Source organism: Camelus bactrianus, chromosome 3 (assembly GCF_048773025.1).
Source record: "Camelus bactrianus isolate YW-2024 breed Bactrian camel chromosome 3, ASM4877302v1, whole genome shotgun sequence".
Classification (NCBI taxonomy): domain Eukaryota; kingdom Metazoa; phylum Chordata; class Mammalia; order Artiodactyla; family Camelidae; genus Camelus; species Camelus bactrianus.
Genome location: NC_133541.1, coordinates 30,232,083 through 30,259,866, shown reverse-complemented (window position 1 = coordinate 30,259,866; position 27,784 = coordinate 30,232,083). Strand labels below are relative to the sequence as shown.

Genomic DNA, 27,784 nt, shown 5'->3' with positions numbered 1-27,784 from the left:
CACATATCTGCTCTACCCGCGCAGGCTTCCCCACAGCCCATCTCCCTCCTTGGAATCACAAGGAGAGCGGTCCCCCTGACCCAGGAGTAATATTAAAGGGAGACCAATGCGGGCAGAGACTCCGCCAGAGAGGAAAGGGGCCCAGGGACTGCCGCCCTCCTTCGCCATCCAGGAAGCCCCTTCCCGCGCGCAGGTGGGCGGCCGCCCCAGTGGAGTGGGGTACCGGTACCCCTCCTAGCGACCCCCGCCGGCCCGCCCGCCAGGGGGAGCATTCTCGCCCGACTGCCGACTGCGGGGACCCGGCGGGCGGCGCAGGGCGGCGGCTGGGCGGCGCGGCTCCCCTCCCGCGTCCCCACCCCCTCCCCGCCCGCCCGCCCGCCCCCGGCGCTGCCCTGCCCGCCCCCTCCGCCCCCTCCCGCGGCGCCATGCGCAGACTCAGTTCCTGGAGAAAGATGGCGACAGCCGAGAAGCAGAAACACGACGGGCGGGTGAAGATCGGCCACTACATCCTGGGGGACACGCTGGGGGTCGGGACCTTCGGGAAAGTGAAGGGTGAGGAACTCCGGGGCAAGGCTCGGCCCCCGCCCGGACTCTGGGCGACTTCCGCCTTTCGCACCTCTTCATCCTCCCCCGACCCCGGCGTTCCGCGGCAGCTCCCGTCCTGGCTCCGGCGGGAGCGGAGCCCGAGGCCGCCGCGGGGCTGCGGCGCGGCTCCCGAGGCGGGGTGGGGGTGGGGTGGGGACTGGTCGCCATGGGGACGGCGCCGCGGCCGGAGGGGCTCGTCCGTGCGAGGGGCGGGGATGCGGAGGTGCGAACTTTCCCAGGCCCGGCAGTCTGGGGCTGCGCGCCGCGCTCCGGGTGCTGGGTGCGGGCGCGGGGTCTCCGCCGGGAACCCAGGGCAGGCGGCCTCCCGTTCGCCCCGGCTGTGCTCCTTGGCTCAGGGCCAGCCCGTCGCTTCCCTGGCGGTCCTCGGCATTGTCCACATTTCCGTCCTCTTTAGGACTTACCTGCCCTGGCTGATTCTCAAGCGTGAAATGTGTTCCGCCGAAGTAAGGTTGCTTTGGGAATAGTTTACAAAATTAAAAAAAAAAAAAAAAAGGCCATCTCGTCAGAAAGTATCATTAATTTTTTCGGAGGAGTTAATGAATATAAACTGATCCTATATATATTTGCGATCCATGCTTTACGGTCTGAATGCAGACTCCGTGCCTTCAGTGTTTCTGAATTAACAGTTTGGCAGTCTCAGTGCCAAACCTGGTTGGTAGTGCAGATTTTGCCTCCAGACAGTGTTTATTAATTCATTGATGCAGTTCGTTTGCATTTATTTTCACATGATATTTAGTTTATATTTTAATAAACAGCCTAGTGCACATAATTTGATTTTTTTTTTTTTTTAAGAAAAATGTGGAATCGCTTACCCTTGTGTTTCAAGTTAGTAGTCTGGAAATAACAGACTTGCTCTCCAAGCCACCAATTCTGGCACAAAAAGTTTAATGCAAATTTGTGAGGCATAAATATTTTTTCTTCAAAATATTTGACTTTATTATTGGGGATGTAGAGGAAGGAAGTATGGAACTGATAAAAATATTCTGTGCATTGGCTTTGGATAAATAGTAGCCTGTGACTTGCTTATAAAATCTCTTGGTTAAATATTTGACTTGAAAGAAAAAAAGTTTGTGAAAGTCTGTACAGTGGATTAACTGAGCCTTGCTCTTCCAGAGCTAAATAAACATTTTCTGATTTCATCTAGGGATGGAAGAGGAGAGCCCTTCCTTCTCTTGCCCTTTCTGAGTCATAGAACTAGAAAGTTGCTGTATAGGCCGCAGAGAAGGAACTGCCTAAACCTTCTTAGGAAAATCAGCAAGGCCAACAACGTAAGAAAGTAAGAAACAAATACCAGAATAGGGTAATAACAGCCATTAGGGTGGGTCTGTATTAGACCAGTAAGATGTTTCTGTGCCTTGAAGTTATTTATTTTTGGCGATGTGTCTCTATTTGTTAGCAATTACAAACTGCTTTCAGTTTACAAGTATTTGTAAGAGGTACTCATTAATGCCCCCAAAACAGTGATGACAGTCTTGATGTCCTCACCCCTCCCAGAGCTCTGCTTGGATTAGGATGCTCATTATTCTCCTAATATAGATCTGAGCAGAGTCAGATCTCGCTTTCTTATCTGCCAGGTGGCTTTTGGCATGGCAGATAGGAAAGAGGACATTTTTCATTTTCCGGATTTGATCTGTGATGTGGCTCTGACATGAATCCCTCCAGTGACTGCTGTTCCTTAACCTTCACTCCTCCACATGTGCCTCTCTTGAAGTACCACACACTGTTAAAGTCAACAGTCTCTCCAAATATAGGAAGGCCAGTATTAGTCAAAGGGTTATGGGTTTCATAGTCATGGTTATATTTGTTCATAAATACATTAGTTGATGATGGTCAAAATCCTCAACCAGTGCATCTTCTAAGTTGTTAAACAGTTGGGTTGCTTCTTGCCCCAAATAAAAGAAAATCCAACTCACCCTAGCCAAGAACATATGTGGTTCTCTGTCAAGAGCAAGGAAGCCCCAGCACAGCACTCCTCAGTCTCACTGACTCATTCAGCCCCTCTGGCCAGGGATGCTGTGTGCTAACTGACTTAGGTTTGTGTTCCTGTAAGCAGGGAGATGGCATTACCCTTGGAGGAATATGGCTCACTCTTGGATGTGTGTGTGTTGGGGGAGAGCATCTTCTGAAGTGCTTGGATAGTATGGGGGACAGGGTAGATACCTACACAGAAATGAGTATTAGAAGAGAAAAAGAGGGACACAGATGCTCAGTGAGCAGGCAAAAATAGCTACTATAGTGGTTGTTGGTAACTCACAGCCAGGAATTTGACAAGAATTATTATAAATTATATGATTAGCCATATATTTCAATGGAGATACTTTGGAATAGAGGTTTTAAAATCAGTCATACACATTGGTAAATTAAACATAGAAAAGGCATCTAGTAGAAGATGTGCTACTGATAAGCAGAAACATTCCCAATACGATATTCCATCTTAGAGGAAACTTATTGGGGGAGGGGTGCAGAGAGGCCTGTAAATTCGTAGGGATTATTTTGTTTCTTGTTACAGGCTTTAAAAAATCCTCTGGTAATTTAATGGTAACATTTTGAGTGGAAACTTTAAACAGACAATTAGGGTTAGTTCGGGATTGTGCTTGAATTATCTTATTATTTCCAAGACAGCTTTTTTCCCCTCCTGGTTTTCAAGGTGTTAGTCTCTACTCCCCTTGTGGGGTCTACGCCCCTTTCCTCTCAGACAGAACAGTTATAAAAGCATGAATGAACAGAGTCATGTTACTATTGCAGTAAATTAAAATGGCAGTTTTTGTTAGTTTTCCAAGAGAAGATGCCTCTTTAGTGGGGTGGGTAGTCTTTGGCAAACGAGTTGTTTATACGTATAATCTATTTATTGAGTTGGTGAGTATTTATATATAAAACTGCAACTTCAGGTAAATAGGTGGCTGTTCTCTTTGGCTGAAGGGTCACAGAGTTATTTTAAAGCTTCTTTAAGTAAAAAAAAAAATCTGTATATGAATTAGATATATATATATATATATATCAGCATGGGTGAATTTCAAGTTTGTAAGGTTAGGCCACAAAAACCAGAAGAAGTGGAAGAGTATGCACCGTCATGTTATTTATATAAAATTTAAAACCATGCAAAAACACTCATACATTGCTGGTGGGAGTATAAATTGGTACCACCTCTACAGAATGTGACAGTGTTTATTAAAGTTAACCCAGAAATTCAACTAGGAATTTATCCAGTAGGTGTATGAAATAATGAGTTATTTATTGCCATACTGTTTACAAATACAAAAGATTGGAAGTAATCTTTCTAGTAGGACAGCAGTTAATTATGGTTATCCATACAGTGGTATACCTTGCAAACATTTAGAAGGAAAAAAAAGCAAGAGATTATATAATATAGGGAACAATTTCCTAGGTATATTTTTAAGAGGAAAAAGGGGATAGTAGAACAAAGTGTATAGTATATCTACCATTTGTGTATAAAAATTCAGGGGCAAATTAAAATATCTAAATGTGACTACTTGGTATGTATGTGTCCGATGTCTCTTTAAAGATACACATGAAACTGTGTTGCATTAGTTGTTCAAGGGAGGGGACCTAGGCAGCAGGGGGACAGTCGCTGTATATCCTTTTGTATTTTTGAATTGTGTAGTCAGGTGTTATGTATTCAAAAGAATATGTAAAATTAAATTTGTAAAAGAAAACATGAAAAACATTGTTACTATGTCATTTATGGATTTATACATGTGGGAAAGACAAACACCACCTTCAAGATGGTGGGAATCCCTAGGGGGAGAGAGGATAAAGGAATCTGGAAGGAGTCATACAGGGCTTCAGTGCATCTGAAACGTTTTATTGCTTAAGTTGCTGTTGGGTGGAACATGCGTATTTAGTTTGCCTTTTGGGATGCTTGAAATGTTTTGTTCCGAAAAGGGGCCTTTCTCAAATTTCCTTCAATAGCTTTTAAAATTCATCCTTCTACAGGATTGTTACTTCTGTGATACTTTTAGCTGTGAGGTTTTTATGTTTTTAATTTTAGAGCAGGAATGAATGGTGAGGTGATTAGAATATCTTTAGTAGGTATTTTTATCTTTGTGGCATCTGTCAGTATTTAAAATTCTTCCTTTCAGAGTATGATCTTGTTTCACCTCTGATTAGAAGAGCATCTGTTACTGTGTGCTTCAGTCAGACAGAGTTCCCTTTAGAAAGCAGTAACAGGTTGTTAGCTAATATTTAGTTGACTCATCTGTTGCTGTTGTTGTGAGGGAGACGTGAATTCTGGTAACCTTTGCTGTGAGTGACTCATGTCTTCCATGGCAGAAATAACCATCTTCCCTTTCAATCAAAAGTAACATCTTAACATTACCGTAAAACAGTGACCGTCTGAAGAGTCCAGTTTTAGGCTTTGGAAAGGGGAGTGATATCTTAGTAATGCATTATTCCTGACCAAGTCCATTTACTGCATTGATTGACCATGGAGCACCAGCTAATTTGTCTGCAACTGAGTTTAGTCAGTGGAGAATCTTTAGCCTAGTTTTGAGAAAAGTTAGGTTTTTGATATTGTGCTAAATAAGGCTTTTTTCCCCCCTCCCACTGCACATTGTCAGTGGGGTAGAGTGGATAGGTCAAAGACTGGGAATTCTTCTAATTAGAAGACCAGTCCCACCTTCAACAAGTTATATCATCTCTCAGAGCATCATATTACCTGCATCATAGGTTTATTGTGAGGCTTGGATGTGATAATGTGTGTTTCCTAAGCTATAAGAAGATAACTATTTTCAAAAGTATTATGCTACTGAAATTCTAATATTGAAGTATGTCGGCAGTTGGATTCAAGGCAAGTATCTCTGTTCCTATAAGTAGGGAAAACATAACATGTTATCATATTATGGCCTTATTTAGCAAGACTGTTGGGAAGAAAAAGGGAGAAAAATAATAGGAGATACTGTCTACTTTGAGAAAATATTTAGAGTCATCAATGTTGGGACGTTATTTTAAAATCATGGAGGGAAAGACCTGTATCCAGTTAAGACTGGGAAATACCAGGTTAAACATTTAACAGGTTTCTTTACTGTAAGGCTTTTCAGAGCTATTACTGTGTTAATATGTATAATGAGTTTCCAAGAGGGGAACATACATCCTTTCTCAGACTCCTTCATTATGAGGAGACTCTTCCGCGGAGAGTCTCCAGTCTATTGTTTTGTAGAGCCTACTTTAGAAAATCTTTCCTAATAATTCTACTATTTATGTTTTTGTTGTTGTTAAATTATAATCCCTTCCAAGGATTAAACAGTGGTGAGAAGTCAGTTGGAATGCCTACTCAGCAGTTTAACTATAGTGGAGTTGCAGGTATAGAACTTGGGGCCTCATACATGCAAAGCATGCCCTATTCTAATAATTTTAGTTTTATGATTTTTCTAGCCCATAGAAAATTAAAATCCTGAAATTAGATCATTGGAGAGGAGGCTTTAAGAGTTGACTCCTGATAGGCTGTGAAGGATGAGACACAACTTCAAAAAGCAGAAAACCCTAGGAGCTGCAACGTAATAGCCTGGGAGCAAGATGTCCTATCCAGCTGAGTAACTCCCATGGGTGTCACTGTGTGAGGGCACAGGGGAGTATCTGGTGCTCATACAAGGTGAACGTTTGCTTGGTTCCCTGTCATCATGTGTTCTGTTTAAGAATTCTTGGACATGCGTAGTGCAGTTTAGAAAATCTGTTTTCAAAAAATAATTACTTTTGTTAACTTGTTAACTTTAATGGTGAGTACCATATTTTAGAAAAAAACCCAATCAGTTTCCTAGGGCTGCATGAAGTGGGTGGCTTAAAACAACAGAAATTGTTTTGGAATTCTGGAAGAGAAGTCCGAAATCAAGGGGTTGCTAGGGTCTCGTTCCCTCTGAAGGCTTTAGGGGAGAATCTGTTTCTTACCTCTTCCAACTTCTGGTGTCTCCTGGTGTTCCTTGGCTTGTCATAGCAAAACTCCAGTCTCTGCCTATCATCACGTGGCTGCCTGTGTGTGTGTGTGTGTGTGTGTATGTGTTTGTGTTTGTGTGCGTGCGCCTGTGTTCTCTTCTTATAAGGACACCAGTCATTAGATACAGAGCCCACCCTAAATCTAGGATGATTTCATCTTGAGATCCTTAACTCATTAAATCTGCAAAGACCCTGTTTCCAAATAAGATCACATTCTGAGGTTCTAGTGGACATGAATGGGGGGGGGCAATATTCAACCCACTATATTTGTCATTATATTTTATATGCTTTTAGTTTTATGCACTTCATTTCTCCCTTATGATGCAGTCGTCCCTCAGTATCTGTGGGGGATTAGTTCCAGGAGCCCCTGAGGATACCAAAATCCACAGTTGCTCATGTCCTTTATATTAAGTGACATAATATAGTTAGTTGGCCCCCCATATTCTCAGGTTCTGCATCCAGAGATAAGGAGGCTGAATATTTATTTACTGAAAAAAATCCTGTAAGTGGACCCGCATGGTTTAAACCCATGTTGTTCAAGGATCTGTTGTACTTTTTGAGTAACTTTTCAATTGGTTTGATAGAATGAATAAAATGTCTTCTTGGTATCTTGTCTTAAAACATTGAAATTGATAGGAGGCAGGTTTTTGGTCGACCGGATTTATTTTCTCATGCAAGATAAAGTGACAGTAGCAGTGCCTGGCACATAGTAGGTGCTCCAGGTACTCAATAACTATTTCTTATATTAATGAATGAATTTTTATAATAACTCTTATTCTAAATGGAGGATTCAGTCTATTCTTTTCAACACCGTAAGACTGTAAATTAAGGGTTCCTCTGATATGTTCAACTTCTGTTTATGTTTTACTAAAAGAATATTTATATTTGTATTATTATACCATGTAATAGTCTTTTGATGATTATCTCTTTAAAAGTATCACATTTCACTTACCATTTTTGGAAAAGGCACAAGTTTTTGAGACAGACCTGGGTTTATATCTTGGCTTTGTCCGTCACTAGCTGCGTAACTTTGGGCCAGTATTTCATCTTCCTGTGCCTCAGTTACTTGTTGCTAATAATACCGGTCTTCCAGGGTTGGTGTTTGGGTACAGAGTGTTATGTTATGATTAACTAGTGAGTTGTATAACTTAATTGTGTTACATATTATAAATCAACCAGATTTATAATTTTAAAATAGTAATCATTTAAAAAATCTGATTTAAACTTAAATCAGATGAACCTGTTTTTACCTCTGCTCTTCTATGACCGAGTAAGTGTTTTTACAGTTTTTGGGTAGTAGGTGAAAACACTGTATAGGACTTGGCGCTATGTGTATGTATGTCTAGCAATATTATGTTGAAAATTAACCAAAGTCAGGAAATGGGTTGAACTTTGGAAGCTAGAAATATCTGGTGTTGGCAGGGTGGGGGAGGATGGAGCAGGTTAGTGGGATTGAAGTTTATGGGGATGGAAGCTAGATGTATAGAAATTACAGCTGTTATTTATTTATTTATTTAGTACTGATGTGCCTGGACAAGGGCATGCTACTGACTCTAAGTGGATAAAGGGCACAAATCAAAGAGCTGAGATAAAACTGGCTATACAGGATTAAACTAGAAAACACAGGACTGATTAGATAGGAATAGGGGACAGATTTGGGAGCAATGGAAAATAAATAACCCTAAATAGTAATAGCCACCATTTATTTATCCAGCACTTCCCGTGCCGGGCACAATGGAAATTGCTTTACAAACCCTACTTCGTGTCACCCTTACGGAATATTTTGTATTCTTATTTTAAATAGAAGGATGAAGTAATTTAACTTGCCCACGTCAAACATTTAGTAAGTACCTTTATGCGGGAACAAAGCCCAGGTCTGTGTGACTGCGAAGTCTCTGCTTTGTACACAGATTTCCTTCTCATGTGGAGGTGGAATTGGGTGCTCAGCCCTAATCCAGGAAGAGGTGAATCTGCTAATATCTATTATTTTTTTCTTCCATTTGGAAATTTTTTTAATTGAAAAGATATAAATAAGTAAGTAAAATTCGAAAACAGATCAATGTAGAATAACTATTTTAGCACATTATCATTTTTATGTAAATATTTTTGTGTAGCTGGAAAATGTAGAATGCATATACAATTTTTGTTTGCTATTTTCATGTTTATGAGAACATTTCCCATAGTCTTCCTCTCAGACTCTTATGTTGGAATGACAATGTATTAAACTGTTCTCTGAAATTGGTCATTTAGGTTAACTGCAGTATTTTTCTTACATTAGACACTATAATAAACATTTTTATGCACATCGTTCATCTACTTAATTCTAAGTTAAATTATGAGTAGGGGAACTACACATTTTTTAAAAAATGAAATATTACCCTTAGTACTATTGCAGGACATGAATTGCCTTTTTATTGCCCTAAGATGTTCTGTTGGTATACCCAGCCATGGAAAAGGAATTAGTATCCTAATTTTCCATTAAAAACCAAACTGATCATGTACCCTGCCTGTTTACTTAAGTTGTAATGTGTATGTGTGTGTATGTGTGAGAATTTGAATGATCTCTTTACAGTTGCTGTCACAATACCTTCCTTCCCCCATCACTGTCTTGATTTTTATTTGAATATTTATATAATTACACTTTTGTGATTTCTTCCACCTTTTCAAAACTGGAAAAGTTATGCCTCTGTACTTCTAACTAATTTATAATTTGATGAAATGCTCAAGTATTAGAGGAAAGTCAAGCTATACCATGATTGGTAATTGATTTCATTCTGTCTGTTCTGCCTTTTTAATTTTTTGGTGGGAGGGCTTCTATTATTTATAGGTGGAATGATACTCTACTCCTTACTATTCATGAGTTGAATTTTACTTGATTCTCTGCGCCTTGTCTATCACCTTCCCTCCTATTCTGCTAATTTCTTCCAAATTTTTTGGTATGTGTTCCATAAAATTCTCTGTCACATTTCTGCTGCAACTTACTGCTTTCTAAGTGGTTTCAGTTCTGTTCTAAAATTTGCCTTGCTCTCTCTTATTTCATAACCGCTGTATTTTATCACTATAAAATAGTCATTCTCATGAACCAAAATATAAAAGATTCAAGGGAATATGGATAGAAGTGTGTCTAGCATGAGGGAGTTTTTTGGAATGATGTGATGGAATTATTCTGTATCTGATTATAATGGTGGTTACACCAACTTCTGCATATGTTAAAATCCATAGAATTGCCCACCAAAAGAAAAAAGTTCAATTTGTAAATGTGATAGATTAAAAAATGAAGAGTAAATTAAGATCATTTAAAAGTACAAAAAGGTAGAGAGCCAAAAAGGAAGTCTCTTTCTTTCTCTCTTCCTTAGCCTTCCAGCTTTCCTTTCTGGAGGAAACCACTCTTAACTAGTTTCTTATGTATTCTCCCATTTAGTCACTCTTAAACATCCAGACATTCAGGGGTAAATCAGGAAGAACTGAAAGGAACTTAGAATTTCTCAAGTGTTTTCAGAGAACGCTAAGACTACTACTCTTAGAATAGTTCTAAGTGTTATTAATCAAACCTGGCACTAATTTATTAAAATTATTTCTCCTTCAGTTGGCAAACATGAATTGACTGGGCATAAAGTTGCTGTGAAGATACTCAATCGACAGAAGATTCGAAGCCTTGATGTAGTAGGAAAAATCCGCAGAGAGATTCAGAACCTCAAGCTTTTCAGGCATCCTCATATAATTAAACTGTAAGATCCAATTATATTTAATATAGTCATATCATTTATTCATCATTTTTGTTCACGTGCTTAATCTAACAAGTGAGACAGATGAGTGACATTTCTTAGTCAGCTCCTGAGGGTTTTAAAATTTCTTCCTGTTCTTGTATTTCTCTAACCCCATTCATGGTCGCTTAAGCCTGTATTCATGTTTTGCCCTTGTGCTTATCAGCTGTCATTCTTTCGCATTCTCTCTTACCTTCTGGATTGATGCCCTTCCAATAGGTAACTTTCAGTGCCCCTGTTGCTGTAGAACCAACAATGATTTGGTGGTAACAACTCTTGACCTCCCAGTTTCCACATGATGTCAGTTAGCCTCACTAGAGACAACGCAATAGAAAGGGATCCCTTCTACACTGCTTATATCTGATAAAACAAATCACAAATAATAGAATTTCAGAAATCCAACCTTTCAAAAGGCCATAATAGTACTGTTGTTTCACAGTTGCCAATTGTAGGGTCTACAGATAACTTATTTACTGCTCAGCTTTATTATGCAGGCATAAATTTAAACCAGTTAGGTTTCTGTACTGAACTGGCTGATTCAAACTCTCACCTTTGTTTCAACTCTCACCTCTTCTCATTTGTTGAGGTGCCATGGTTTTAAATACCATCTTTATGCTGATGACCCTTAAATATACATCTCCTGCTTTTGAAACCTCTTCATGGAACTCCAGACTCATATGCCCACTGTCTATTTCACATCTCCATTTGGATGTGTACGAGGCGTGTGAAACTTGACATGGCCAGAACTGAACTCTTTATTAACCTCCCACGCCTCGTCTTCCAGTCTTCACCTTCTCAGTTAACATCCAGTTCCTCACGGCGAACTGTCCTTAACTTTCCTATTTCTCTCACTCCCTACCCTCCATTCCATCTCTTCCTTTAAAAATGTATCTAGGATCTGAGTGTTTCTCAGTTCCTTCATTGTCATCAGCCCAGCGTGAGCCCCCTTCATCTCTCTCATGGACTGCTGCATTAGCCCCCTGCTCCCACCGCATTGCCCACGGTCAGTTCTTCACACTGCTGCTGTAAATCAAAGTCACCCTTTTAATCGGCCAGATCGCATGACTACTTTGCGTAAAACCTTCAATAGCTTTCTTTCTCCCATAGAGTAAAAGCCAAAACCTCATCATGGCTTTGTCAGGTTCTATGTCCTCTGATCTCGTTACCTTTTTGACTCCATGTCCTGTTTCTCTCTCCCTGCTCACTCTGCTTTAGCCTTCTTACCATTGCTCAGACAGGCCAGGCAGGCTTCCACCTGGGGGGCCTTTGCACTTGCTGTTCCCTCTGCCTGGTTGACCTTTTTCCTAGAAAATGGCATAGTTTGCTCCCTTATTTCCATCAGGCTCTGCTTAAGTGCTACTTAATCAGAGAGGCCTTCCTTGAACACCCTGTATTAAAGATTCCCAATAGTTTGCTTTGTTTCTCTTCATAGCATGTTCCACCACCTGAGATACTGCTTTTTTATTTAGTGTCTGTTTCCTGGCTCCTGGAACATGAACTCTATGAGAGCAAAGAATCTGTTTCGTTCCCTGTAATTTTCCCAGCTCCTAGCACAGTGCCTGGTATATTTTAGGCGCTTGGTAAATATTTATTGAATGAATGAATATACATGTTTTAATACTGGTAGATAATGTTTTCTCTTACCAGGTACCAGGTCATCAGTACACCATCTGATATTTTCATGGTGATGGAATATGTCTCAGGAGGAGAGCTATTTGATTATATCTGTAAAAATGGAAGGGTAAGCAGTTCTGATTTAATCCTGTGTATATTTGTAATTCCCCTTATCACTTTCTAGTATCAGAATATCAGAAGGCAGTTTTGTTAAGAGGTCTATTTAACAACCAGTTCCCTTAGTCATATATTTGCCTAGAAATACAGACTACTTAGAGCAAGGAAGGATCCTAAAGATTATCTCCTTAGCCTACTTACACAGATAAGGAAACTGAGACTCATAGTTGATATATTTGCTCAAGGTCACATGATTTACTAGTGACAGAATTGGACTGAGACCCCAGAACTCATGATCTTCAGACTTAACTTCTGGAGCATACAGATACTTTTAATATATATCTGAAAGTATATATTTAATCCTTAAGAAATATATTCTTAAATACTTAAAGATCTAGGCCTTGCTAGTCAACCCTAGCCACATTTAAATTGCATTCATTTTTCGGTTTCAGAAATCTGATGTACCTGGAATGGTAAGAACAGGCACCATGAAGGAGGTAGGAATTAGACTTAAAGAATTTAGAGTTGGAAGGAACTTCAGAAGACATTTTGAATAGTATCTTAAGTTACAGATACAAAAACTGAACACTGCCCCTCGCCCGTCCTTTTCTGAACACCCAGAGTACATGGTATGCACACCTCTTTCTGGAAGAGCTGTGTTGAGCACTGAGAAGCCAGTTTTTTTCCCTCCCAATCTATAGTTCTTTATATCATACATTCATTTGTCCTGTATAGCATATCTGTTTCCTTTCATCAAAATCAAAATCATTAACCAAGTTACTTTTGATTTTACCATTTCTTCGTGTGGTTCATCTCAGTGTCAGGTATTCCTTGTGTTTTCACTCCCCACATCCTCCCCACCCTCTTCCCTGCCCCAGTGTTCTGTCTAAAAAAATGAGAGCAGGCACAGGTTGAATTGGTATCTTGCTTTCGTATCTTTTTCCTTCTGTTTTTCATGTCTTGATCATTTTACTTTACATGATGGGAGTTTTCTTCAGTTTTGCCTGTTGCATATTAAAATTGCAGCTTTCATTTTCTATTCAAAGGTCTTTTTTCTTGCTTTCTGAAATTGTCTTTAAAATAGCTTATTATTTTGTTCCATGGAGATAACAAACTTATCTGAGGATGACAGTTCGTTTTTTAAAAAACGTTTTCTTCTGTTTCCTTCATTGCTTCTGTACCTTCCGTGCTCCCTGCTCCCTGTTTTTTCTGTTCATTTTATTGGTCTCTGTCTTTTGTGCATGGCTCTTGCTCAGCTGTCTGGTGATTCTGGGTTGTCCACTCATTTGAGAGATACTAAATGCCAGGCTCACATGGATGGAACTTACGGATTGGTGGGCCTTCCCATAGGTCGCATAGGCAGGGACCTGTCCGTTTTATTAGGGAACACCAAATATCAGTAATTACAGGTATTTTTCCTTGGATCAGATAGTTGCTCCAGAAGAAACCTGCAGTTTCCTTGAGGGTATTAGCTTAGGTGCCAGCACTCTGGGAACTAAATGGGGGAAAGGCCCACAAACCTCACTGGTTAGTATGTTGACTTTCACTTAATCCCCACATTTTCCTTCTGGTGCCTCGTTCCTACTTTGGTGTCCTTGAGAACAGAGCTGGTTCAGCCTTACTAAAGAGTAAATCATGGGTCTTACTCCCCAATAAGGGTGAGCTTAAAACTTCCTTTTCAACCACTTGTCCTGTTTTCAGCCCACTTCTCACTTCTACCTTCAGAAGTTCCCAGCACTTCCCATATCTAAGCCCTTCCAGGAGTCTGTGTGGACGAGTTTTACTGCTGGTTTCCACCCCTACAGGCTTAGGTTTCAGCTTTCTGTGGTTTGCCAAGTCTCATCAATGTTCATCTACTCTCCAGCTTAGTGACTCCTTGATTTCTGTTCTCTCTTCTCTTGCTCTTTTGTCTTTACATGCTGTCATTTTAGTGATACTTGAAGGAGTGGGGACAAAAGATTCCATCTGCCATGTTTAAAGGAAAATATGCTTTGACTTTTCTAATCTTTCTTTGTAGACTTCCCCTTTTTGATCCTTTGTACTGTACTTATTATTAATATAATTTTCATTTTTTGTAGCCTGTCTAGTTACTTTACCTCTTGTATTTTGTATAATCAAATGTTTTTCACTTTCACATTTAGAACACATTCTTTTTTTCATTTACTATGTTTAATATAAAGTTGTATTAAAAAATGAACCTACATTTCTTCTAGAAATAAAGGTGTTAGATTGCTAATGTATTATTTTTTCTAGAGGGAGGGTATCTCTTGGTATTTTGATAGTTTTAGTTTTGCTTTCAAAAGAAATGACTGGTTTATCTTCCAGATTATCCATGCCATTTAAGGTTGGAGAGTCTGATTTTAGAACCCTAATTTGTGACCTCTGTTAGAGAACTGCAAGTTTAGAGTCCTTTGCCTAGAGGAGTAATAGCTCCTTTATTAAATATGACTTCTTGGGAGCAGGTATATCCAAATAATGGTTTTTACTTATGGAAAAAATATAAAATAAAGTATGGATAAATGGAAAGAGAAACTTTTAAAGAATATTTTAAAAATACAATTACAGCATAAGATAAAATCTTTTCAGTAAGCAAAGATAAATGCTGTTATATTTTATAAAGTGAACGAATTAAGGCTTTTCTTTCATTAAATTAAAACGTCTTTTATTTCAGGATATATGATAACATGGTTGCTTGCTAATTCATTAACAATGCTTAAATGTTGCTTCCTCATATAGTCCAAAACCGTATTCCCCGCTTCAGCATAACTCTCTGTACCCTTATCCTGCTTTATTTTTCTTCAAAACACTAGCACTACTTATATTTATTTGTTTATTATATATTTTCTTTAGATTAGGGCCTTTGTTTTATTCATTGCTAGATCATGAGTGTCTAAAACAGTGCATGGCACATCAAAGGTGTTCAATAAATATTTGTTTAAGGAATCAAGGATTAAACATTTCCAGTTTATAGGAGAAAACATGTCTAGTTTTAAGTAGAAATTGAAATTATTTGAAATAGCACATGAGAGTTAGATGAAAGCAAGCTGTTAGAGTATAGTCAAGAGAGTGATGATATTAGGAAGCTGAGTTACTGGTTTGAGCTGTAAGGTCCTCCTAGCATTTCCATTTTGCATTGCCTATATCTTCTCCCCAGTTCAAAAGTATCTCGTGAGTGAGGTTCGTTTGGAAGGTTTCATGCATTTTCACAGTTATATAGGTTGGAGAATTATAGGTAGAATCATTTCTTTTGAAAGACACACTTTTCAGATGCCTCTCTACTTTTCTTAGCTGGATGAAAAAGAAAGTCGACGTCTGTTCCAACAAATCCTTTCTGGTGTGGATTACTGTCACAGGCACATGGTGGTGCACAGAGATTTGAAACCTGAAAATGTCCTGCTTGATGCACACATGAATGCAAAGATAGCTGATTTTGGTAAGGAGATTTTCATAGTTTCATATATTCTTTATGTTTAATAAACATCAGTAGCATTCTTCAGATAACTTTTACTTTTATATAATAGACTGAGTATCCTAAAGTGGTATATCTTCACCATTTGTCTGAACATACAAGAAGGAATAAAAATAAAGAATACTCTTTTCTTAGCTTTATGTCTTTAAAATTGAATTTTATGACATTAGGTAAACAATTTAAATTGGCAGCATTAGAGACATCATTTGAAAAGAGACTATTATTTATGAAGGAGAAGTTAGCAACCTATTTCCAGTGTGTTCTTTTGATCGAGTATGGAGCAAGAGGAGAGAGACTGAGAGAGACTGGGATGGAGTTATTCATACTTTGAAAGCCAGAAGGTAAATTATATGAACAAAATTATTTTAAAAAATAAAATATTTTAAATGATAGAAAAGCATAACTTCAGCTCGAGGAAAATTTAATGAATTTATTTCCTATATAAATTGCTATTGACATTATTAAACCTAAGAGAAAAGTGAATCTCTAAAACTCTCTTTGCTTAGTTTCAGTTAAAATCAGAGGAGATATTTTCGAATTATATTTTCCTTAGTTTTGTATATGTATATATGTTTTTTAACCTATAGAGTTTCACTAAATAATGCCAAATAACTCTGAGCTACTGGGTTTTTTTGTTGTTGTTAACTGACTAAATTATTTGACTTCCTTATTCTTTAATTGTCATTATTTTTATACATTGCAGTTTTGAGGAGGCAGAGGTTCTTTTTGGAGTAAAATTATGAAGGAACTTTGATATTCAAAATTATTGTTTTTTTTTTTTAAAGAATCAGAACAAGGGTTAATAGAAACTTTCCATTTTAATTCTGCTACTCCTCTGTCCTCCATTTTTTTCCCTAGTATTCTATGTTAATAAAACTTAACAAGCCAAGTTTATTCTAGTAAGCAAAATAACAAGTAGCTTAATATGTACTCACTGTGGGGGAGGGTATAGCCCAGTGGTAAAGCACATACTTAGCATGCACAAGATCCTGGGTTCAATCCTCAGTACCTCCATCAAATAAGTAATCCTAATTACTTCTTCCCTCAAAAAAAAAAAAAATATATATATATATATATATATATATATGTACGTATTCATTACACTCCAACAATGCACTAAATTTAAAAGTTGAAACAGATTACAACTGTTTTCCAGAAATAAAAGATTTTTGAACAGTGAAGACTATAGGACTCTGTTGAAGCAAAGAACAAAATGATGGTTTATCATGTTAACACAAACTCAGTTTTATTTTTTAATGGAGTTTTGTTTGTATTTTTGTCCTTGGGAAATCTTGAGTAGTGGATTTTGTGCATTTTCAGGTCTTTCAAACATGATGTCAGATGGTGAATTTTTAAGAACAAGTTGTGGCTCACCCAACTATGCGGCACCGGAAGTAATTTCAGGAAGGTAGTATTTGACCTTTCCCTCACCAGTATATTTGTAATTGTCTTTTTCTCCTACATTTTGTTAGTCTATAGTATCATATTCAATTCTAATGAAAGGAAAGAAATTTAAGGCTTATTCTTTTCTTATCCAGAAAGTATTCTGTTTTAAGAATAAAACATAAGTGAATAAGGATTAAGGACTCCATTTATAGGGGAGAATGTTGGTTTGCAAGTCAACATTATATTTGTTAGATGAGAGTACTTTCATTTTTTTCCCCAGTGAAAGAAACTGAAGGTTTAAAATTACTGAGTCTTAAAGATAAGCAAGACATTAAAAACTTGAATAATACAGAATTATCTAGTGGTTAGAAATGGTTTACTATTTACTTAGATGAAAAATTAAAATGTAATGTGTAGCTTTAATTTTTTTTAGTTTTTAAAAATTTATTATTGTATTATTTTAAAATTATTATTATATTATTATTTTTGTCAGGGGGGAGGTAATTAGGTTTTATTGTTTATTTAATTTTGGAAGGGGTACTGGGGATTGAACCCAGGACCTTGAGCATGCTAAGCATATGCTCTACCACTTGAGCTATACCCTCCCCCCTTTAATTTTTCCAATAGATGGAATTTTGTAGTAGCTTTAGCTTTTATGATAGGGGGTCTTGGGGAACTGGACTGAAGTACTGATAAAATCTTCAGATATCATTTATTTTGAATTTTCATTCTCTGAATCTTCTAGAGACTGAAATATTATAATAATTTTAATCTCTCTATTTACTAACCACCAGCATTGAGAACATGAGGATCTTTGGACAGGGCAGCTTTTTTAATAGTTTAGATGACAGGAAAATTTAATTTTTTTCAAGAGTAATTGTTCTTCACCATACCACTGAAATTGAAAACAGAGAGGCTAAAGTTTGTTTACTAGTTTTTTATAATTAACTTTTAATAACTTTTCATTCAAACCATGTTTCTTTGTTTGAATGCTTTACATCCTGATTAATTCATAATGCAGAAATATAGTAGTATTTTTTTTTACTGTTTTCATAAGCTTGCTTGCCTAGACTGCTCAGAGAAATTATATTTGTGTTAAGACATGGCTATGAGTAAGGCAGAAATATCTAATTTTAGATTTATCAAGGTTCATCTTTTTTTTTATATTAACATAATGTTTAAATTATTTCATATGAGTTGTCTAAATTATTTTGGTAAGAAAACAATTCAGGACCTGGATGCTGGGGGCAATGTTAATTAAATAAATAAAAAGAAATGTAATTATGCATATATGCCATGGACCATTACTGGAGTCTAATTTTCCCAGTTTGGATAAAGTCTTTCTGTGAGGTCTAAAATATGGAAACTTTACTTTCAAAACAGTATTTATTGATCAGTTCAACAGTTCATTTGACCAATTGAAAGAAATCCTTTCCCTGAAGCCAGGCTTTGACTTAGTTATCTAACTAGTCTGCAGTTAGTTAAGTCAGTAGTCTACAGTGTATTGCAAATAAGAGTTTAAAATCTTCTGTGAATCAGTTAGCTGGACTTCCTTCTACCGCCTCTAATCCTTTTGACTTTGGTATGAGGTCTTGGGTTACTGGGGGGAGTGGCTTTAGAGTCATCAGTAAGGAACATTCTCTGTTGATGAAAGATCATTTAATCTCTCTGTAAGGAAAAAAACAGTGGTTTTAAATTCAGTAATGATATGTTTGTTCAAAGTTTGGCCCTATTGGTTGGATATCATGATGACCCTTATAAGATAGTGAGAAGAAGATTTTAGCTATAATCTGTACCTTAAAAAAATTCTTAATTTTTGCTTTTAAAGATAATGATAGAATTAGTACAGAATCTTTATGTATAGTATGCAGTGGTGACTTATAGAAACCATTGGTTGACTCTTGAGTTGCTAACAATTGTGTAATGCTGTTGCTGTTTCCTGTTACAGACTGTATGCTGGCCCAGAGGTAGATATATGGAGTAGTGGCGTTATTCTCTATGCTTTATTGTGTGGAACCCTTCCATTTGATGATGATCATGTGCCAACTCTTTTTAAGAAGATATGTGATGGGATCTTTTATACCCCTCAGTATTTAAATCCTTCTGTGATTAGCCTTTTGAAACATATGCTGCAGGTGGATCCCATGAAGAGAGCCACAATCAAAGATATCAGGTACATAAAGCAACTTGGTGATCAGATCTGATAGTATGAGTGATATAAATTAAGTGAAAGAAAAAGTTGCAGGACAGTATGTACAATGTAATCCTGTTTTTATGTTAAGGATAGTATATAGACTCATTTGTTTATTTTATTATGATATTTAAAAATACACACCAAGCTGGCCGCCTCAGGGGAGTAAGATTGGTAGGTGGGAGGGCTTTAACGTTTTACTTAGGCTTCTTTATTGGTTCTGAAATTCTAACAATGAACATTTCATAACTTTTTAAATTAAAAAAAAAGCTAATGAAAAATAAAAAGGACCCTGGTGGGGTACTAGATTTGGTAGTGATTCTTTAAGATTTTAAATAGTATGCTTCATGTTTGACTTTTACATATTCTCATGGGGATTAATACTTTGAGGAGTAAATTTGTGTATTGTTATTTGAGTTCTGATCTCATGAATTACTGTATTTTTTCCTTTTTATTTTAAAGAATGAGAAAATTTTAATGCAATCAATGACACTTTTTGGGGGGCAGTAATACACATTGAATTTCATATGAAATTGCTGTTTTGTAGGTTAAAAAAAATTCAGTGTTGCCAGTTTCATATGATTCAACCTAATAGTTTAAATAAGGCAAAAGTGATGATGACAAAATCCCTTCTCAAATTTGGGGGAGCCATTTCTGATGAAGATTTTTAAAAATCACTGCAAACTTTGTTTCTTCTGCCATCATTTCCGCTTCTTTTTTCCTTATGGAAATTTGTCTTGGTTTTCTAATGGCTAGAAAGCATATTTCTCTGAGATGGAGGGAGAAGAGACAAAGAAATCAGATGTATGTCTGGGAGTAGTAAAGAAGAAAGCATTAGGGTAATGAGGAAGAAGGAAAGATCATAAGTAGAACTTAAAGCTTGATTCCTTCTCATTTACTCCATGCTGTAGACTCGCTAAGAAAGAGACCATGAATGGCAGGGCATGATTTTACCACTAGAGGAGAGGGATGAATCATTCTCTAAAATTTGTATTTTAAAATATCTCAGTGAGAGATGCTTTTTCTTGTGTTTTACGTATTTTTTTCCAATTTAAATGAAATATGTGGCAATTGAAAAAGACTTAGAAAACACCAAAACATTAGAAAAGAGAATTACAATTCCATCACCCAGAAGAATATTATTGTTCTTTTGGGTGTTTTCCTTACTTGATGTTTTTAGCTTCAGCTTATTTTTTAATGTAGTTCAGGTCAAAAATATCCTTTTATGTATGACTTTTTCTGTAAGCTTTTACTATTAAACTTTTATATATGAAGTTAAGAAATCCTCAGTTCCTTCATTTAACATAAGGGGATATTATTTTCATAGAGTTGTTTGAAAATGAGGTGAGATAATGTTTTTGATGGGTTTAGCTTAAAATCTGCCACATAGTAAGCACTCAGTAATAGCCATTTTTGTTGTTGCATTATTTTTTCACTTAACATTATATCCAAAGAGTATTATAATGAAACCACAGACTTATGTTCTCTTTCCTAGCTGGAAGTAAGATGGCCTTTGCCATTTGTTTCTCATTGCCATTTGTTCCAAAGCTTTGAATAAAAGTGTAGACACTTCCTTTTCCGGTTGCTACAGCAGGGTTTTCTCCCTCATACAATCAGAAGAAGGCTGTAGCATTTCTAGACAGTATATACAATGAAATGTGACCCAGAAGAGGAAAATCTCAGTTTAAAAAAATGGTAATACAGTATAAGTCTAAATATAAATGAATTCATACCCTAAATTCCCCAAACTGTTACTTTCAGTCTCACCTCCACTCAAAATCCTTCTGACCTCTGCCATTTTCTCTCAGGGAACATGAATGGTTTAAACAGGACCTTCCAAAATATCTCTTTCCTGAGGATCCATCATATAGTTCAACCATGATTGATGATGAAGCCTTAAAAGAAGTGTGTGAAAAATTTGAATGCTCAGAAGAGGAGGTTCTCAGCTGCCTTTATAACAGAAATCACCAGGACCCTTTGGCAGTCGCTTACCACCTCATAATAGATAACAGAAGAATAATGAATGAGGCCAAAGATTTTTACTTGGCAACAAGCCCGCCTGATTCTTTTCTGGATGATCACCATTTGACTCGGCCCCACCCTGAAAGAGTACCATTCCTGGTTGCTGAAACACCAAGGGCACGCCATACACTTGATGAATTAAATCCACAGAAATCCAAACACCAAGGTGTAAGGAAAGCAAAATGGCATTTGGGAATTAGAAGTCAAAGTCGACCGAATGATATCATGGCAGAAGTTTGTAGAGCAATTAAACAGCTGGATTATGAATGGAAGGTAAGAAAGAAAGGGCATTCTGATTATTAGCATACATGACAAACCTGTAGTCTATAAAATGTTTTTAAAAAGGATTGCTTTTGACTTTGTTTTTGTTCATACCATATGCTAGGTTGTAAACCCGTATTATTTGCGTGTTCGAAGGAAGAATCCCGTGACAAGTACATACTCCAAAATGAGCCTACAGTTATACCAAGTGGATAGTAGAACATACTTACTGGATTTCCGTAGTATTGACGGTATGTAGATCACACAAACAATATAGATGACACATTAGACCTTGTTACCCAATTTGGCGTTTTAGTAAATCTTTGTTTCTTTTGAAGCTTCTAGAATAGTTCTAGTAATTCAATAGCAAAAGAACATAAAATGTGAGGTTTTGTGCCTTTGTGTTATCAACATCTGTGAATATTGTTAATAGTGTTTTGTCCTTTGGAGATTATCTTGTTTTAAAATCCTTAAAGCCTGATCAGTCTGATCCTAAAGTGATAGTTTCTGCTACATTTTTGTTGTTCAGTATAGTTCATTTTGGTAAGATGAAATGTTTTATTTAGAAATAAATGTTGACTTTTCTGTTAGTTTTTATTACTAAACTTAAAAAATCTGATATCTAGTAAAATTCATTTAAGAATTAGAGAACAAGGGGGAGGGTATAGCTCAAGTGGTAGAGCACATGCTCAGTATGCATGAGGTCCTGGGTTCAATCCCTAGTACCTCCTTTAAGAATGAATAAATAAATAACCTAATTACCGTCCCTCATCAAGAATTAAAGAATAGTTATTAGCTTTTAGAGTTGAATACAAAGCACTATAAATAGATTTGATTTATAGGACAAAGAATTATTTGCTGAGTAAGGTTTCTTGCAAGGGCTGGGAGAGAAATGTTTTGTACAGTTAGGAACTTATGGTTCTTCTGGTTATTTTTCCCCTCTGAAGCAGCCTTTTCCTTCCTTCTGATACTAATTTTGTGAGAGTTACATGATTCCAATTTCATTTACCTTTCAATAAAGTGTTCTTAAGTAATAGATCATTTTTATGTGGAATGCACTGTGTAAAGACTCCTGGGACTAGAGCATTTTATGTCCCAGATGACCATCATAGTTAGCTAAAATGACATTGTTAACCTTAAACCTAAACTGCTATACATTTCTATTTCCCTGCAGTCATAAATAGTCATAGACAACCTGATGATCAGATCACTGAAATATTTAAAAATTTTAAAGTTAGATATTTTAATTGGTTGTCAAAATATTAATCCTTCTACACTATAAGGCTTTAAACTATCTTCTTGAGTTTTATTAAAGAAACATTATATTGTTTTACTGTTTTAGTAGTTTGAAAATGAAAATCTATACTTAGAGTATACATCTCTGATTACCATTATGTGTAGTTTGCCAGAATATCTCCTTCTCAACTATTCAGATTGGTTAAGTTGAGGTAATTAATTAATTGCAGAAAGCAGAAGTTTTTTTTGTTGTTGTTGTTACTTTTATGTTAAATGGGAAATATATCTTATACGCCAAGGTATATATGAATAGACTAGCAGACTTCTAGCAAATGGTGCAAGATCATACCATGGTTTAAAATTTACGTTAATTCAGATTTCCCACACATATACATTTTTAAAAAAAATTTTTTTTGGGGGAGGTAATTAGGTATTTATTTATTTAGTTAGTTAGTTATTTAAATGGAGGTACTGGGGATTGAACCCAGGACCTCGTGCATGCAAAGCATGTGCTCTACCACTGAGCTATACCCTCCCCCCCCCCACATATACACTCTTAAACCTAATTTAACTTGTCTATTAAAAAGACTGATGGAACACTTGACTCATAGTTCAAGTAAATATGTATTCTTTTTCTCTACCCCAGCATTATAAAAGGGTACAGCTGTGTGTGTGTGTGTGTGTGTGTGTGTGTGTGTGTGTGTATGTATATATCTATAAATGCTGTCTCACAAATAGAGCCTTTAATTAAGTATAAGTTTATGACAATTCATCATTGGCCAAATCAATTAAACTAATATATGTTGCCACTTTCGTTCATCTAAGATTGTATGGAATTATTAAGATGAATTTACCTATGAATTTTTTGTGTTCTTTATAAACTCAAAAGATCATACCTACATAGTATCAGAAAGACACAGGTTTGAGCTCTGATGTGGTGGACAAACTCATTTGTCTGCTTATCTTTATGTCCAGATGATATTTTTCTACTAACACATCCTCATGCAGTCTGAGATATGGGACAGGTTTTAGCTTTTTCACTATATTTGGACTAAATTTGTAACCTTAGGTTATTAGTACCTGAATTTACCGACTGAATGACCATTTTCCGTTTTTGTATTGTTTTGCCAAATTTAGTTTTTCTTTGATTTTTGTTCACTGGAATTTTTTTTTATAAGACCCTAAATCAAATATGAAGAGAAGGTGGCAGAATGAAAAGCACTGAGATGAGAGTTAGGAGACTTGGGTTCTGGATTTACCAGTCTGTTCATTACCTATGGCAAGTCACTTAACTTTTGGGGGTTTATGTTTTCTTATCAATAAAATGAAAATTTGGATGAGATGATTTCTAAGATTCCTTCCAAATTTTAAGTTCACTTATGATTTTAATATAGAAAGATTGACTATGATTGTTGGGGAATATTTATCAAGCCTTATTATTAGTTTATTGGGCTCTTAATCTTGATTGCAAGACTGATGAGTAGCTACATATGCACCCAGTCTTACATATGTAAAATTACATCAGGGGAATACATTGCTGTGTGTAAAAAAGGCAAGTGGCTTAATCCAGACTCATTGTCTCTATTTTGTAGGGTATTTGAAATAAACATGCTCTTGATAGCTGGCAGTGATCTCACTTAAAGAAGCAAATTAAATACCTTTAAAATTTTGGGGAGGGTCTCATGGATTGTAATAAGTTGAAATATTTTTTACCCAGATGAAATTACTGAAGCCAAATCAGGGACTGCTACGCCACAGAGATCGGGCTCAGTTAGCAACTATCGAGCTTGCCAAAGGAATGACTCAGATGCTGAGGCTCAAGGAAAATCCTCAGAAGCTTCTCTTACCTCATCTGTCACCTCACTTGACTCTTCTCCTGTTGACTTAACTCCAAGACCTGGAAGTCACACAATAGAATTTTTTGAGATGTGTGCGAATCTAATTAAAATTCTTGCACAGTAAACCTAAAACTTTTCTTATTTCTTTGATAGCAATAAGCATGCATAATAAGTCATAGCCAAATGCTTCCATTTATAATCAAGTTATACATAATTATAACCGAAGATTGGCCTTTTGGAATGCAGTTTGCACAGGGATTGGAACATGATTAATAGTTAAAAGCATAATGTGCAAAAGTGAATTAAGATAATTTTGTTGTTCATTGTTCAGTAGGTATATAGCATAATATAATATACACAATGAATTATAGGGCTCTCAGGCTCACTTGATTTTTGGCTGTTTTATATTTAGTGTATACAGGGCTTTGTTGAATATTAATTTACCACAAAGGCCTTCATGTGTTATTACATATTGATGTGTTATATATTTGCTTCATACATTTATTCAGTAAATATTTGCCTAGAATCCCCAGAGACCTTTATAGGTGATTTTGTTTTCTGGGCTCCTTCTTGAATAGCAAACATCTTCAACAGTAGGGACAGTCTGAATAATTTTTCCATATCCCCTCCTTAATATTCTGTAGTATATGGCAAGTCACATTAAAGATATTGGACATGGTTAAATTTTTTTCTTTAGTTTGGTAAGTCCAAAAACACAGAACTTACATATTCAGATACTCTAGGCACTAAGTTTAATTTTACAATTTGTCCCACTATATTCTATACATAAATTACTCTTTGTCACAAGAGCTGAGTTGGATATACTGTAAATAATCTTGTTTTTGCCAATATCACAAATTCCTCTGCTCATCATGTCAGTCAGTGTTGAATGTATGCAAAAATTTCTAGTCATTCAATCATGTATCTTTTAAATTGATTCAGTGCATAAAACATCTTTTACAAACTGTTTAAATGCTCTGATACGGCTTTATCTCCAAATTTATTATGGACATTTTTAAAAGAACAATTAAAAGGCTGTAAGGTGATCACATCTGTATCTACCACTTAGATTCAACACTCATTAACATTTTGCCATATTTGCTTTATCTCTGTCTGTATCTGTATGTAGGTACAGTTTCACATATATATATGTGTGTGTTTATATGCTTTTTTCCCCTGAACCATTTGAACATTGCAGATACACTCATCACCTCTCAACACTTTAAACATCTTCTAAAAAATAATGATGTTCTCCTAAAAAAATCATAATACCATTACAAAATTAATATTTCCCTAATGCTATCTAATCATGCATATTTAGATTTCCCCCCATTGTCCTCCAAATTTATTTAAAACCAGGATCCAGTTAAAGTTTACACATTACATTTAGTTATGTCTCCTTAGTCAGATATTACATTATTATTATTTTGATAAAATATGGAACAAATCAGTTCTTCTAAATGGTGACATTTATTTTGGATTTTAATTACTTTTTAAAAGGCAGCATTATGGGAACTTCCTAAAGACGCTTAATCTTCCTAAGAGCTCTGATTTGTGTTTTGTTTTTCTTGCTCTTAGTATAATGCATTGCATAGTAGGTGTAAGAGAAGATTTAGAGTCACCTCAGATAAAATTTGTATCATGGGAATGCTGATAAAAAATAAAATACTGTATCACTCATAATTGCCTTATACTATTTTCACTTCAAGAAATTTTTTTTGGTATTAATTACTTTTCCATTGCAACAGAACCATCTTTGTTTTCTATTTTAAGACTCTTTGTATTATAGGATTGTTTTTGGCAAATACAGTGAGCACCTATGTAAACAGACGATAAATAATGTACTCAAATGTCATGACAGCTTGCATAGTTACTGTCGTTGAAGATTTGGCTCCAGCACCCTTAGAAACATGCACTGAATTCAAAAGAAAAATCTTGCTTCCTTTGTCCAGGGTTTGTTCTATTCAACTTAGAATCTGAAAGCTGAATACAATTATAGGAGTTCTATTTAAATATAAGTTCCAATTGTATTTATAACTTGTATTGGCTCTCTGTTTTGGGGATGTTGACTTCGTGTAGGCTCTCTAAATGCAGCATTATGTTCCTAATGTTAAGAACAGAAGACTGTATTTTTAAAGCTACAGATTTGTATATAGAACTAAGACATTGTTATAATGTCTTCATAACCTGCTATGGGACGTGAGAAACAAAAAGAGGAACCAGTTAAATAGGATCTTCTAAAAATTGTTAATTTTGTAAACTTTGCTTCTTTTTTAAGTTATTGTGATTCCTTTTAGTTACTGAGTTTTATTTTGAAGATATTTAAATATTGCACTTGTACAAATAGTATAAATGCACAGTCTATTGCAGTAAATTCTTTTTTAAGGTGGGATATTTGAAATGACAACTTTTGGATGAGTATGTCAAGGTTGCATCAGAATTTTCACAAATTTATTGTTAGCAAATTCTTACTAATTGAAAATGTAAGGGAGTCATTGCAAATGATTTTTAATCTTTTTTTATTATGTTTTCAGCAATTTATATTTTTTTGTGATTTTATGCAACCATATTTTTACTTTGTCTTGACAACTGAAAGATGTATAAGGTTTCTGCCAGAAATGTACTGTATACATAGTTTTAAATATAACAGATTTTACTGATATGTAAAAGTTTTGCCATTTAGATAAATGACTTCTCGCTGAGAGGAACTTTTCTACCAGGTTGGGGAATATGGGAGCTTAATATATCATAGCTAATTTAAAATAATTTCACTGAAATAAACTCCATTGCTTTTACTTTGATTATATTTTCTCTTGGGATGGTTTTGTAGTTTTTCAGAGTTTTAAGTGATTTTATATAAAGTCCAGCCCTCTCACCCAACCCCTCCACCCTTTTTGACCTTGCAGAAATACCATTCACAGTAAGTTAATGATTGGTGGACTGTGGGTGGATGTAGAACTCCATGCACCTTTAAGATGAAAGGGGAAAAAATGTGTTTAAATCTTTCCCTCTTGACTCCTTCCATCGCTCCCATCTACAATAGAAATCGTATTTTCATTGTGAGTTCTCTTGACCAGATGAGTGAAAGTCCACATACAACGTAACCGTAAGTTGGTAGTAGAGTAGAAATCAGTCTTTGTGGTACAATATTTCTTAGACATGTTCATGTATGTTTTGACCAGAGTATATTAAACAATACAATTTCAAATACTTTGATTTGGAAAATGGATAATAAAGAAAAACACCATTTTTCATAGGTTTATAATGTGCTTAACTGTTTTAACTTCTGGGAAAACTAAATTGAAAAAAAAAAAAAAAGGCCGACTATCTGTGC

At 36.2% G+C, this 27,784-nt stretch overlaps 1 protein-coding gene and 1 non-coding gene across 4 annotated transcripts; one reads left to right on the top strand and one right to left on the bottom strand.

Moving 5' to 3' along the window:
* Positions 1–423: 423 nt before the first annotated feature.
* On the top strand, positions 424–27,251 carry PRKAA1 (protein kinase AMP-activated catalytic subunit alpha 1). 3 transcript variants are annotated; one of them, XM_074357485.1, is made up of 9 exons: positions 424–552; positions 10,139–10,280; positions 11,964–12,057; positions 15,336–15,480; positions 16,837–16,924; positions 18,851–19,075; positions 20,902–21,388; positions 21,501–21,627; positions 24,330–27,251. In XM_074357485.1, the coding sequence occupies exons 1-9, from the start codon at positions 426–428 to the stop codon at positions 24,572–24,574; spliced, it is 1,680 nt and encodes a 559-aa protein (XP_074213586.1). In that variant the 5' UTR covers positions 424–425; the 3' UTR covers positions 24,575–27,251. The 3 variants fall into 3 exon arrangements, with proteins under 3 accessions (XP_074213586.1, XP_074213595.1, XP_074213605.1); XM_074357494.1 differs by lacking the exons at positions 424–552; positions 11,964–12,057 and having other exon boundaries at positions 10,142–10,280; XM_074357504.1 differs by lacking the exons at positions 424–552; positions 10,139–10,280; positions 11,964–12,057; positions 15,336–15,480 and adding an exon at positions 15,580–15,857.
* Positions 23,076–23,148, bottom strand: TRNAA-UGC (transfer RNA alanine (anticodon UGC)). Its single transcript has one exon. It is a non-coding gene; the product is annotated as a tRNA-Ala (tRNA).
* Positions 27,252–27,784: the final 533 nt, after the last annotated feature.

Excerpts from the sequence above, each read along its gene's own strand:
- PRKAA1 (XM_074357485.1), top strand. The coding sequence starts at position 426 with ATGCGCAGACTCAGTTCCTGGAGAAAGATGGCGACAGCCGAGAAGCAG. Across the intron at positions 12,058-15,335 it reads ATATCTGTAAAAATGGAAGG|CTGGATGAAAAAGAAAGTCG; the intron begins GTAAGCAGTTCT and ends TACTTTTCTTAG. Across the intron at positions 15,481-16,836 it reads TGCAAAGATAGCTGATTTTG|GTCTTTCAAACATGATGTCA; the intron begins GTAAGGAGATTT and ends GTGCATTTTCAG.